This window comes from Macaca mulatta, chromosome 1 (assembly GCF_049350105.2).
Source record: "Macaca mulatta isolate MMU2019108-1 chromosome 1, T2T-MMU8v2.0, whole genome shotgun sequence".
Classification (NCBI taxonomy): Eukaryota; Metazoa; Chordata; class Mammalia; order Primates; family Cercopithecidae; genus Macaca; species Macaca mulatta.
This window is the reverse complement of record NC_133406.1, coordinates 205927290-205941087: the sequence shown is the minus strand read 5'-3', so window position 1 is coordinate 205941087 and position 13798 is coordinate 205927290. Positions and strand designations below refer to the sequence as shown.

General features: G+C 49.1%; 1 protein-coding gene across 1 annotated transcript in view; it reads right to left on the bottom strand.

The window, feature by feature from the left end:
- DLGAP3 (DLG associated protein 3) overlaps positions 1-13798 on the bottom strand; it is a 64434-nt gene that overhangs the window by 38688 nt on the left and 11948 nt on the right. The window contains exons 2-3 of the mRNA XM_015134943.3: positions 3455-3537; positions 511-1668 (exon numbers count right to left, since the gene is read on the bottom strand). Of these exons, the coding sequence (XP_014990429.3) occupies positions 511-1617 (1107 nt within the window). The 5' untranslated portion in view covers positions 1618-1668; positions 3455-3537. The remainder of the gene's footprint in view (positions 1-510; positions 1669-3454; positions 3538-13798) is intronic.

Below are 13798 nucleotides of genomic sequence, written 5' to 3'. Positions count from 1 at the left end.
GTCCCACCACAGGTACCCCAGAATGACAAACTTCAGCAGAGGCACATTCTGGAAATAACGGATCTTCATATTCAAACATGTGGGCCACCCGGATTATAGCAGAAAAGAGGGCTGGAGAAGGCTTTGCTTTCCAACTGCTGACCTTCAATCTTAAGAGCAGCCACAGCTAAGGTGCACCTCAGTATCCTGTCCACTGCCTGTCCTCAACTTCATTATGCCTCCAACCTCCTAAGACAGAGATCAGCACAGCCTGTCCAAAACAGTAGGTCAAGCGGAAGTCTCCAGGGACTGACACATCATTAGAACAGAAGGGCCCTTCATGGCACAAATAGGGAAAGTGAAGCCCCACAGGAGCTCAGAGTGACCCAATGGGGCAGGGCAGAGCCTCCCGGCATCCAGGCCCTCCATCACAGGGACAGCTGGCTCTCACCCAACACTTTCCACTGCTCCCTGGTTGACAAGACTGGTGAAGGCTGAGGACCCTGTTCCCCAACCCCCAAAAAGCCTCACCTGCAGATAGTGATAAGTCCTGGCTTTGGCCTTGGTCTCCGGACCCAGGAGCCCCTTGCCTGGCCCGGCCCCCGGGTATCCATCCCGGCCCTGGCTGACCATCATGGTATGCCAGGCACTTCGCTTGACCGACTGTCCATCCAGTGACATGGACATGCCAGTGCAGGCAAGGCAGCGGCCTTCCGACCCGCCCGAGCGCCCCTTGAAGCTCAAGTCCCGGTAGGACCCATCTGGACCCTCCAGGCAGAAGGGACCACCAGGCTCCCCAGGGGGCCTGCCACCCGCCAAGAAGCCGCTATCACTGTCCAAGTTGTCATCGGAGCTCCACCAGCCTGTAGACTTGGCCTGATGCCGACCATCCCCCTTGCGGTCCTTGCTCTTGCTCCTCTTGCCGTGCCGGGACTGGTGGTGGTGGTGATGGTGGTGGTGATGGTGGTGGTGGGAGGTGTGGGGGCCTCCGGAGCCTGGGCCAGGGTAGCTGTCTCCTCCAGAGCCACCTCTTCCCTCAGCCTTGGGCCCATTATAGTCCCGCTTCCCCGGCGCCTCCAGAGAGTGGGACTTGGCAAAGAGCTTCTGCACAGAATGAACCAGGTGCCGGATGCGGCTAGGGCTCTCGCTGCGGGGCTCTGGGGCAGTGCCAGTCCCTGGCGCTGGCCCGGGCCCTGCCCCTGCTGGCCCTCGCTGGTATGGTAGTGTGTGGAAGCCATCTTGTTGAACTGGCAACTGCTTTTCAAACTGATCCAGGAGTGTAGGAGGCAGGCGGGGGGCACCCTTGCCCTGTGGGTGGCCCACACAGTCTTCACAGGTGTCAAAGGGGCTCTGGCCAGGGTACATCCTGGGGAAGGTGCTGCTACCCCCCCCAACCCCGGCCCCCCCTGGCCCTCCCTCAGGGCCTACCGACGGCCCCTCACTCAGGCTCAGGGGCCCTTCAGGAGAAATGTGTCCCAGGCCAGCTCTCGGGGCACAGAAGCGGGGCTCAGTGGAGAAGGCCTCCCTGGAGCCCAGCAGGTATGGGGCCCTGGCAGCTGGGCCCACGTCCATATGCTGCTGGTCAGCAAAGCGGGCTGGGCGGGGATGGCTGCCTCGGTCGCCATGGTAACCCCTCATGGCCTCAGCAAAGGCTCTTCATAGTCTTGGGGGCCAGGCCCCAGGAACCTCCTGGAAAAATAGGGAGAAAAGGTATTTGAATTGAACAGCCCTCTTCACCTAAAACCATCTTTTATTCGGCATCCTTGTATCCCTTTAGGTAATACATATCAATTTATTATGATTAATTTTACTATCCTCCCACAAATGGACTAAAAACTCCTTTAAACAGTCATAATAGACAGATAGACACTCAAGGGCACAAAGTAATCCCATCATTCAACGAATGCTGCAAATCCGATAAATACTTATTCACAGGAGGATATTCCCTCAGTCAAATGGGTTTTTAAGTGTCCTTAGAGACTGGGCACAGTGGTTCACACCTGTACTTCTAGCACTTTGGGAGTCCAAGACAGGAGGATCACTTCTTGAGCACAAGAGCTCAAAGCTGCAGTGAACTATGTTTGTATTATACCACTGCACTCCAGCCCAGGCAACAGAGCAAGACCTGGCCTCTAAATTTATATATATATATATATATATATTTGTTTGCTTTTATATTTGTAAATGTATATTAATAAATATTTATAAATGCATCTATATTTATATATACATAGAAATATTTACATATATACATATATACACATTTATTTGTAAATATATAGATATACTTTGGGATGTGTGTTTGTGTGTATGTGTATATCCTTAGTTTACCAAAAACAAAAGGATACCCAGGGAGACATAAAATATTCAAAGGAACCAGTCTTTAGGTGAACTAGCTTTTAACAAGCTGGCATTAGGCAAATAGATCCACAGCCACATCTCTACCCCAACCCTGCCCTACACCCCACTGTTGCAAGAGCCAAGCCTCAGGGTCACAGCTCCCAGCTGCTGTGAACAAAGAGAACACTGGACCCAAATCTACATATCCAGCACCATCCCACAGAAAAATCCCTCCCCTTCCTTCCATGCCCTGTGCATTCCATCTGGCCGCAGGCTCATTCACCCTCCCCTGTGGACTGAAATAAGGAGAATCTGAGATGACTCTTCCTCCTTCCTCTTCTGGGTTCCAAATATTTCCCCCATGAAATTACCCCTTTTGCCTTTTACCCCCCACCCTCCACTCCCATTCCACTGGAGGGGAATCATGAAGGAGGAAAATCCGTGAAGAAGAACAGCAGCTACACAAAGTAGCATCTGAATCCTAAACTGGGATTGGAACCCAGGAGTTCCTCCTCCCAGGAACAGAGGGAATGCAAGACAGGAAAGCGATGGAGAAAAAACTCAGGAACCAGTGCTCCTGGCCTCCATCCCAGGCTTGCCAAGGCTACAGGACAGAGAGGTCAGCTCTCAGCAAGAGCTGCCTCCAATCAGGACTCCAGGAGCTGCCAGGATAGGAGCTACGGCAGGAGGGAGTGACAGCAGGAGGGACAGGGACAGAGGAGCTGGCAGACGGTGCCCTCCCTCATCCTCGACCAGGCTCCTGGGCCATCTGCTGACTAGGAGGGATGACAGCCTCAAAGGCTCCAGACAGCGGCACCTCCGAGACTCATTCTCTTTCTCCCTACCACCACCTCCCCACACCCACCTTTCTTCAGATCCTGCTCATCCCTCATCTCCTACTATTTCCCAAGTACTTGCTATATACCAGGTATTGTGCATACCTGATACTCTCTAATCTCACTGAAATCTTGTAATGCAGATATTATCCACACTTACCCATGAGAAAATTGAGCTCAAAATGGTGAGGTCACACAGCCAGTAAGTGGATGAGTCACTTTGAATCAAGATTCAAACTCATTATTCTGGCATGAGAACCTGAGTCTAATCCCCGCTCCCAGACTCTTCTATCACTCACCATCCAGGGTGTCCCATCCTTGATGTCAGGATCCCCACCACCAGGCAGAATCCTAACTTCAGAAGGCTCAGGACCACTGGTTCCTGATGGAAAAGAAAAGGATGGTAAGCAAAAGGGGAGAGATGTTTTCCCACAGTCCTCAGAGGACTGGTCTCTGGCCCTGACAGTTTCCCTTCCCAACCCCCCCAAAACCAGGACTGATTGGATCCGCCATGATGCAGAGCCTTTGAACCCCCAGGGAAATGAGGTTGGCTTCATTATTCAAATACATGCAAATGAGCTTACAGGTTGGACTACCTCCAACTGCAGGTGTCTGTGGGATCTGTCCATGGTGCTGAGCCACTGCATTTTTTTTTTTTTTTTTCCATTGCCCTCAAATATGATTCCATTCCACAAACATTTGTTGAACAGCTACCATAAGCAAGAGAGTGGGAAGTGTATAGAGGTGATTTAAGAGTGGTCCCTGTCCTCGAGGGGTTTATAGTCTAACAGGGGAACAACCTCTCACGTGACAGAGTTATTTCAGGCCACTTTATTTTTGCACAAACTGTACCCTCCTCCTAGAATTTCCTTTCATCCACCTCAAAGCCCTCCCCCTGGCTAACACTTACTCATATTAAGCCCCACCTTCCCTTAAAGACTTTCTGTGCTCTTATTCTAGGTTATGCTCTTTATCGGGCTTTTATAACACCCTGGGTGTCCCCATGAAAGCAGCCTTCACACTGCATTGAAAATGTCTGTTTTGGTTTCTGTCTCCCCACTTAGAATGTGGTCTTCTTCAGGATAGGAACTAAGTCCTATTCATCTCTGCATCTCCAGCACCTAACTCAGGGCTTTGCCCAGAGCCAGTCCTTAATAAACATTCACTAAGTAGACGAACAAATGACTGTGCTGTAAAGAGGTACCAAAATGTTAGGCTACGTCAGATGAGGATGGGACCAGATTCAATAGAGGGCAGTCAAGGAAGACTTCTCAGAGGAGAGGGTGTTTGTGATGGAGTACAAGATGTCTGTGTGTCCCATACACATAGGTGATGGGGAAGAGAACCTACCCAGTGGAGGAAACAACAAGCACAGGGAGAAGAGGTGTGCAAATAGGGAATTCTAAGGGGTAGGCTCAGAGGGTTCTGGCAGACAGGGAATGGCAAATAGTGGGAATAGGAGAGAGAAATTCAGAAAGTAAGAAGACCCTGAAGTTTGCAGCAGCCGTGACTGGAAGACTAATGATGCCATTATTAGACACAGGGACATCAGGAAGAAGAGCTAGCTTTGCAAGCATGATTAATAGTAGTGGAAGAGGCACAGTCAGACATCAGGAAGAACTTCCTGACCCTGAAGGATATGAGACAATGAAGAAGACTGTGGTTTCCTAAGAATCTTCCATAGAGGACAGGGTGAGACATGCCCAGCCCCTGGCCCACCCTGGAGCCTGGACTGTAGAAGCTGTTGGTTACACTGCCTAAAGGGAGACTGGGGTGACCTCACGGATACCAGCTGCCTGGCTCTGGATGACAATTCTCCTCCATTGCCCTTCTTTGGGGAAACAGAGGGAATTTCAGGTCAAGATGGCCTCTCAAGTAGTTGTTGAAAAAGCACTTGGAAGCATCTCTCTGCCTTGGAAAGAAGACAGAAAGACAGCCTGGTCCTTCATCCATGTCATTCTCTTTCCTCTTCCTGCCCCAGGCAAGACCTGTATCTGAGACTCACGGCACAAAAGGCCACTTTGGCAGAAGCTCAGATCGTCCCATTTGCTCTGTGTGTGGCGACATCAAGCTAGGGCCTCATGGAACTTCCCAGGGGTGGACATTCCCAGGTGCCCCTCTGTCTCCTGCTTCACACAGGTGCTGCTGCCAAGCTGTTCAGCTTTCATCAAGATCCTATGAAACTTCAGCCCCTCTGGCATCAATCCACATTCTCCTTGCTCTTGTCTTGGAGAAGATGAGCCCTATAATTGCTGCTCTCCAGACAGATCACCTCTCAACTCCTTTACCCAGATGCTACAGGGCAGCCCTGTATAGTGAAAAAGCACAGGTCCTGAGACCAGAACGTATGTGACACCTGACGTACCAGAGGCGGCCCACCCTCTCTAAGCCTCAGGATACCTGCTCACCTATCTCCCAGGATTTCAATGAGTATCAAATAATAAAATCACTCTTACAAACTCTAAAAGATTAATACAGTGTAATCCCTCATGAGAAGCCTTTCTTTGGATTTACAAAATCCCCAGTGTCCAAATAGTAAACAGTATAATCAAAATCCAAATTACTGGGAGCAGGAGATATCCAATTTATGGATTTTCTAAAGAAAATATTTAATTAACAACTGGCTTCCTCCTATATATTATGCTTTATGATCACATTCCTCCCCCCACATCACTCGCCTTCACTCCATTACTAAACAAAATCAATGGGAGGGAAAAACAAGTGAGGAAGAGACTAATAATTCAGTCCATCACCATGCCCTATGGATTTTGCTTCCTAAAAAAAAAAAAAAAAAAAAAACAACAGATGTGCCCATTTATTCCATATTCACCATATCACTGTTGGCTGACTCGCTAAAACTCATTCCCAGCCTCCTTGTCCTTATCTCGGCCTCCTTTGTAACTAGAGGCCACATTATTCCATTTTGGTTAATGATATATACATGGAAGCATAATGAGGGTTTCTGGGAAAGACTTTGCCTTTGTGACCAAAGGGGCAGGAATTGCTAGTGCCATCTTTCCTCCCCTTATTTTTAGCTTGACTACAACCATGATGGCCAGAGCTAGGGCCGCTATCTTGCCACCACAAGAGGCCTAGAGAACTGCAGAGATGTCAGTTCTGACATCATCGGGCCATGGAACCAACGTGAACAGTTGCTTTACTCCAGGTCTACATGTGATAAGGAATGCGCTCTTTATTTAAACCACTGTTGGCCAGATTTCCTGTAGTATTTGCAGCAGAAAGCACTGCTAATGAATCCAACTGTTCCTGAGAACACTATCTCCTGCCTGCATGCCTGCACGTCTTCTCCTAACTGGTCTCCCTGCTTCCGTTCTTACCCCGCTCCAATCCAAATGGTCACTTGAAAATGCAAATCTCATCATGTCACTTCTCTGCTTAAAACTCTTCATTGGTTTATTGATGTTCTCAGGATAAAATGCCTTCACTTGTCCAACAAGACCTGCAGGGTCTGGCCCTTCCTACTTTTCCAACATCCTCTCACAACATGCTCCCCTTGCTTTCTCTGCGGCAGCCAGGACAGTCTTTTGTCAGTCCCATGATCCCTCACATCACGCGGCCTATTCCCCCTGTTGGGAAAGCTTTTCCTATCCACCTCTGCCTTGCTAACTCCTACACACCCTTCAGATCTCAGCCCAGTTGTTGCTTCCTCGGGGAAGCTTTCTCTGGCCTCCCTGACTAGGTCAGATCCCCCTGCTGTTTGCTCTCAAGGCACCATGTACCTGTCTCTTATACTGTTACCATTTAAAATATGTGTGACTCCTAGATTGTCCGTCTCTCCCACTAGAATGTAAGCTCCACATAAGTGCAGGAATTGTATCCATCTTATCCACTGAATTGTCCCCAGTCCCTAGAACAATCCTTAGCATATGGCAGGCATTTGCTGAGTGCATGTGAGTCTACAAAGAACAAGATCCTTTCATTTATGATATTTTGTGTGATTCCCACAACTATTCCAAGGGATAGGTATTGTCCGCCCCCCCACCACCTTCCAGTGTACAGAAGAAGAAACTGAGATTTGGAGAGGCTAACTTGAGCTCCCCAAGATCACACTGAGAGCTGCTGTCAAAGCCAGAAGTCAAATCCAGTGTTGGCTGATTTCAAAGCCTTAGCTTTTCTCCTATCTGTGTTGCCAGCCCAGAGAAGTCAAACTTATTCAATGCCATTCTGAAGTGAGCACAGTAATGAAAGTGAATATGTTTTTTTTTAAGTAAACAAACAAATAAAAAGACCTCATCCATACATATCTCCCAGAGCTAACCAGAGTGTGATTTAGCCTTTTCCCATGTGTGGTGAGCACTGAGTTTATACTAAGCCCAAGGTCAGATTAGTATAGAATAAAAGACACTCCCTGAAGTCCTATGACAATTCTGGGTGCTGGTGTTATTTTCTCATTTTTATTGCACCAAGTCGTCCATCCACTATCCCAGGACACAGAGAGCTGCCCGAATGGTGAGAGGGCCGAGGGAAGCAGCCACTTTTGCAGTAGTCTATGGTTGGCTGGAAAGTGGTGAGTGAAGGAGTCTGGGAGGGTGCCGTGTGTGACAAATTCTTCTCTGATGCAGCTCAAATCTATCTGGGAATGGAAGAAGTGGCACAGATGCCGTCACCAAGAAATTACCCAATTTAGCACCAACTACACAATCCAGCAATTAGTTTCTTAAACCGGAACTTGCTGGGGGCTGCCAGGCTGGCGGGGTTGTTGTTACAAATCTCACTGGGAAACCAGCTGTGTAATTCGCCAGGAGATTGTCACTGCCCCAAGCAATTACCTTCCAGAAAAAGAATGGAAAATGGGAGAAGGAGTCAGAGTGTTTTCTCTCCCTCTCCCCTAGGGCCCTGCCCAGCCAAATCGGTTGGTTTTCCTTTCTTGAGAACTAGGCAACTCACAGACTCCCTTGATTAAAGCAGTTATTGGTATGGACTCTGCCATCAGACTCTGTGGGCTCAAATCCCTTTCCACTCACTTAATGGCTGTGTGTACTTAACCCGTTTCCTCATCTGTAAAATGGGGATAATATTAGAGCCATAATAAAGGTGTGAATGGTGTAAGGTTTAACAAGGTAAAGCATATAAATCCCTTAGCACTGTCGCTGGCACATGATAAATACTCACTAACGGTAGCTATCTTTATCATTGTTTCCTCCATTGGTTTACAGTGACATTGGGTAGGTCACTTAATTTCTCTGGATGACCATCTAAGACCAAAGATACTCACCTGGGGAAAAGATAAGGCATTCTTACTCTAGACTGTCCACATCTGGGTACCCAGAGATTCAGGTGTATTTGACAAAGGCCAGTATCTCAGCGTTTGGCACAAAGTGATGCCGTGGGCCAAGATGAAGATTTCAAAAATCAAATTTTAGCCAATTCACTCCTTCCCCAGAAAGCTGTCTGGGAGAGCTACAAGCTGGACATGATGATCCAAACAGCAGCAAAAGGTTAGAGTTGTTCCCTTGTGAAGGTCAGCCCTATCCAATCCCCTCACCTGGAGCCTATAAGGTCATCTCCACACCAGTTCCAACACAGTAGAACTTCCAGCAAGGAATTCTAGTGAGGCCTAGAATTCATTTTGCTGCTGTCAGCCTGGCTCCTCCACGCTGGTGAGAAGCCATGTGTGTCCCTGGGATCCCAAAGTTTTAGGCTTTGTCTACCCACCCCCTCTCCCTGTGTTAACCAGCCAGTATAGACAGGATTGTGCCTCAGTTTCTCTGTCCAGCCCTTCACACTGGGAGCCCTAACACAGAGCCTCTGACCTGCAGCTTATACCCCTGATTATTCAACTGTGCCCATGGATAGGCATCCCTCTGCCCCCTCAGCCCCTGGTCTCTTCCTGCATCCAGTTCTGCCTGAGCCCCCCGACTGATTTGACACTGGCCTTGCCCAGATGCCTGTAGCAGGATCTCTGTAGTTGGGCTGGTGTCCTAGTCCCTGGCCTCCCTCAACCCCACTACCCACCCCTGTTGCTGAAGACTTGGCATGCCTTGTATCCAACCCCACACCTTAGGACCCCAAGGGAAATCACCTCCTCTTCCCCTCACTACCCCAGAAAATGGAGAAGGAAGAAGGGGAAACAGAACGGAAGGAGGGAGGCTTGCCGTTTTATTCACTCATCTTTATTACTTTATTTAATCAAGTCTTCCTAGGGGCTTAGGGCAGAAATTTTACAGAAAATGGGTTTACAGCTCCAAAACACTCGAGCCATTTAGGCAGATACAAGTCTAAATCCATCTCCTGACCCACTGGACGGTGCTCAGCCTGTGAATAACCCACACTACCTATAATCTCTTTGAAAATCCCACCTCAGGGGGCTTTGCACTTGATGTTCTCTCTGCTGGAACACTCTGCCCCAGATATTCCCATGGCTTCCTCTGTCTCAGAAGAGACAGACAGGCCTATCTGACCACTCACTCCAACTATAGTTGAGCTGCAACCCTGGGTATGCTCTATATCACCTGCTTCATTGCCCTCAGAGCACTGATTGCCCTTTGAAATTATGTTCTTTGTCTATTGCGTGTTTATAGTATGTCTCCCCATAGTAGAACATAAGCTCCAGAAGGGCAGGGACTGTGTCTGTTTGTGTGCTGCAGCATTTTGAGTGTCTAGAACAATGCCTGCCACTAAACGGTGTTTAAAAAAATACCTATTCTGTGAATGAATGTTTTCCCTTGCTGCCCTCATCCACTCTGCTCCTATGTACAACAGCCCACAGAAAGGACCTCCACTCCTTTCTCTTCAAAGGCTTTGGAGAGTCCTGGAGAATCTGGCATTAGAAATCCAGCCTCTATACCCAGGGCCTTGTTCATGATGTTTGTCTAGCCACTCTGCTTAGCAGGTAAAGATGGTGCTTTTCCAGTTGCATCTCGGTCTCCCCCAGATATGTCCCTCTGCAGAGCTCAGGGAAGGTAGTGGAGGGAGAAGGGAGAGTAAGAAGGAAAAAGGTGGCCCTCCCCATGCTGCAGAGAGAAAGAATGAGGCACAACTTTCAGGGATGGACTGCAGGAGCAGGGTTCGGGGTCTACCACCTAGTCCCACACAGGTCTCTTCACTCAGACTTGCTAGGCCCCAGCTCCCTTCCCAGCTAGGGCCATGTACCCAACAGGCATCAGAAGCAGAGTCTGGGTTTCCTCCTCCTTCTCCAGGGCTGCCAAAGGCCCTTTGAGACACAATTCAGCCTGATCAGCCTCACTCCTTCATGCCCCCTAATTGCAGCCATGGCCATCTGCTTCCAGCCTTTTCTCAGTTATCTCTTCCTTTTCTGTCAACTGAACCAATTCTTAGGCTATGCTGCCTTATCATTTCCACTTTTCCCCTCTCCTGAAAGTCTCTAGGGGCCTTCTTTGGGGAAGACTGCACAACTGCTGAAAGGGAGGACTTCTAGGACCAGAACTCTTCTAGGACCAGAACTCTTCTAGGACCCTTGTTAGGGGCAGCTGGTGAGAAACTGTGGCTTCTGGGTCTTATGCTAAACTGTTTTGAATTCATATCCCAGGTCCACCACTTACTAGACGTGTGGCCTCAAGGAAGCCTCTTCGCCTCTCTCAAGTTCAGTTTCCCCATTTTCAAATGGGAGCAAGAGTAACCCCTTTCTCACTGTGATGTCAACGAGGACTAAGATAATGAAGGTAAAGTACCTAGCAGGGTGCTGAGGGTTAACTATTGCTAACTAGGGAGAAACTACTTAAATGCATGAGACTTGGAGACAGGGAGAGGATCTCTAGACAGCTTTGGGCAAAGGCTGTTACTATCCATACATGACTTGGTTTGGATCAGAAATGGGTAGTCTGAAAACTCATCTGTTTCATACATGTAGGAATTTCTGTTGGCCTGGGCTCCTTTTGAAGACCTCCCATACCCTAAGCATACCAAAGACAGCAGAGCAGTCCTGGTAGCCAAAGATGGTGGCACCTGAGAGGACGAGAGGACCTTGATTTGCAGACTCCCACAAACTCCTGTAGCCAGGGTTAGTGGCCTCTCTTCCAACTCCAGGGATCTGGAAGGGAAAGCCCAGCAACCTCATAGCTGGGTATTGGAGAGCCAATCATCCACCTCCATCCATTATGTCACAACCTATCTTTATGACCATGAGCAATTTGTGTTATCTGCCTGAGCCTCAGTTTTCTCATCTGTAAAATGGGATCACAATACCTACCTCCTTAGCTTGTGGCAATGAGTAACTAAGCTGACCTATCCAACGCAACTGCACATATATCTCCCTATGTTGGCTTCTTTTGACTTTAGCACTAAAGCACCTTCTTTCATTTGCATGTGATTTGGGCTGCTGCTACCCTAGCCTCCAGGATGCTCCACACCTGAGCCTACTAGGGCCATCAAAGAATAGCAGATAGGAGTCCAAGCCCATGGCAGGGGTCCACTGGGCAGGAGTTTCTCAGCCTGGCCACACTGATGACCTTTCCTACTCTCTGGCCCAGGCATCTGGTCCCCTCTTTGTGTCCAGAGCTTGGGACTGCCTCCTGGATTAGCACATTGTCCTGTAAGCTCTCTGTGTGAGCTGGGACAGGGGCTTCTAGCAACAGGGCCTGAGCCCTCTTTCTGGGCCTTTCCCACAGAAGAGTCAACCGCAGGAAGCCAACCACGAAGGCTGGCTGGTTGGCTGACTGCCAGGTTCACGTCATGGCACCTCCCACTCCTCAGCTCTGCCTGAAACCCCGCCTGACCCTGCCCCAGCTTCAGGGATGTCTATACCTTTGCTCTCTCTGGGTTTCACAGAAGACAGCCAGGAGCTGAGAGACACAGCATGAGAGCACACAGAAAGAAAAGGCAGCACAGACTGCAAAACCCCTGTCCTCCCAACCTTAAACCCTCCGCTGCCACGCAGGTGTACGCTCTTCCAAGAGGCCTCCCCTACAAGTGCCCTCCCATCAATCCCAGGACACAATTGCCAGCTCCTCTTGGGTCTCATACCTCTATTCCTTCCCCGCAGTGGGGTAAAGAGTTGTTTGTAAGCTGTGAGTTCCTTGAAGGCCAGGATTCAGGGGATCTATCGCTACATGGACAGACATGGCATACAGGAGGTGCTCAGTGAGTTCAGGGTCAGCAACTGAGCCATCAAGGAGTGCCCCACAGCTGAGGCATAGCGAAACGGGGAGAAACAGAGGGGAAAGGAAGGCAATGACTCCCTGCAGCTGGACCAGAACTTCCCAGCAGATAGAATTCCTCCAACGTGATGTGGCTTTCCTAAAGAGCTGGGAGTGTCCTGTCTGGGGAGGCATGCAAGCAGAGGACCGCTTTGCAGGATGGTACAGTGTGCATTCAAGCACTGAACACATTGAATACATTTCAGACCAGACAACCTCTGGTGCCTTTCAACTCTGAAGTCTAAGGTTAGGCTCCTGAATACCTACAATTGTCCAGACCCAGCGTTAAGTGCTTTAGATGTTTTTCTTCGTATAATCCTCACAACTATCCTTTGCAGTAGACACTATCATTACTCCCATTTTATAGGTGAGGAAACTGAAGCTTATAAATGTAAAGAAAATTTCCCAAGGTCATACAGATGGTGGAAGAAGGATTTGAATCTCAGTCTGGGTCCAGGCCTGACCAAGACCCAGGCTGAACGAACACTTTCATTTAAAGTTTATTTTATTTATGTATTTATTTATTTATTTAGAGACAGAGTCTCGCTCTGTCACCAGGCTGGAGTGCACTGGCGCGATCTTGGCTCACTGCAACCTCTGCCTCCCAGGTTCAAGCGATTCCCCTGCCTCAGCTTCCTGAGTAGCTGGGACTACAGGCTGGTGCCACCAGGACTGGCTAATTCTTTTTTGTAGTTTAGTAGAGACAGGGTTTCATCATGTTGGCCAGGATGGTCTCGGTCTCCCTGACCTCGTGATCTGCCGGCCTCAGCTTCCCAAAGTGCTGGGATTACAGGCGTGAGCCACCGCGCTCAACCTCAGAGCGCCTTTAAAGTAGCATGTCTCCCTGACCAAACTAGTCTGAGGAGGCCAATAGGTGGACCCCAGTGTGCCCTTTCTCATCACTCAGCCCCGGGAAACCTTCCATCTCTGTCAGTTTCCTCAGACACAGCTATACACGGCCCCAAGACTGCTCATTCACAAATTAACAGGTGTTCAGCCAGAGGCAAATTACACAGCCACACAGTCATCCACACACAACTTACACAGCACCTGACCTCATCTATATAGTCACTGTCACGCACTATACACAGATCCACACAAACTTGTTCCTGAGAGGGTTCATACACCTCACGTGCATTTCCCTCTGATAGATCCTTTTTCCTTTTTTTTTTTTTCCCAGATAGGATTTTGCTCTGTCACCCAGACTGGAGTGCAGTGGCACTATCACGGCTCACTGCAGCCTTGACCTCCCAGGCTCAAACAATCCTCCTGCCTCAGCCTCCCGAGCACCTGGGACTACAGGCATGTACCACCGTGCCTGGCTAATTTTTTATTTTTTTGTAGAGATAGTGTCACTATGTTGCCATGGCTGGTCTTGAACTCCTGGGCTCAAGAGGTCCTCCTGCCTCGACCTCCCAAAGTGCTGGGATTATAGGCTTGAGCCACCACGCCTATCCATCTAATAGACTTTGATGCTTGTGTGCATAGAAGCTGCACAGATACAAAACCTTAAATACGTGTCCACAT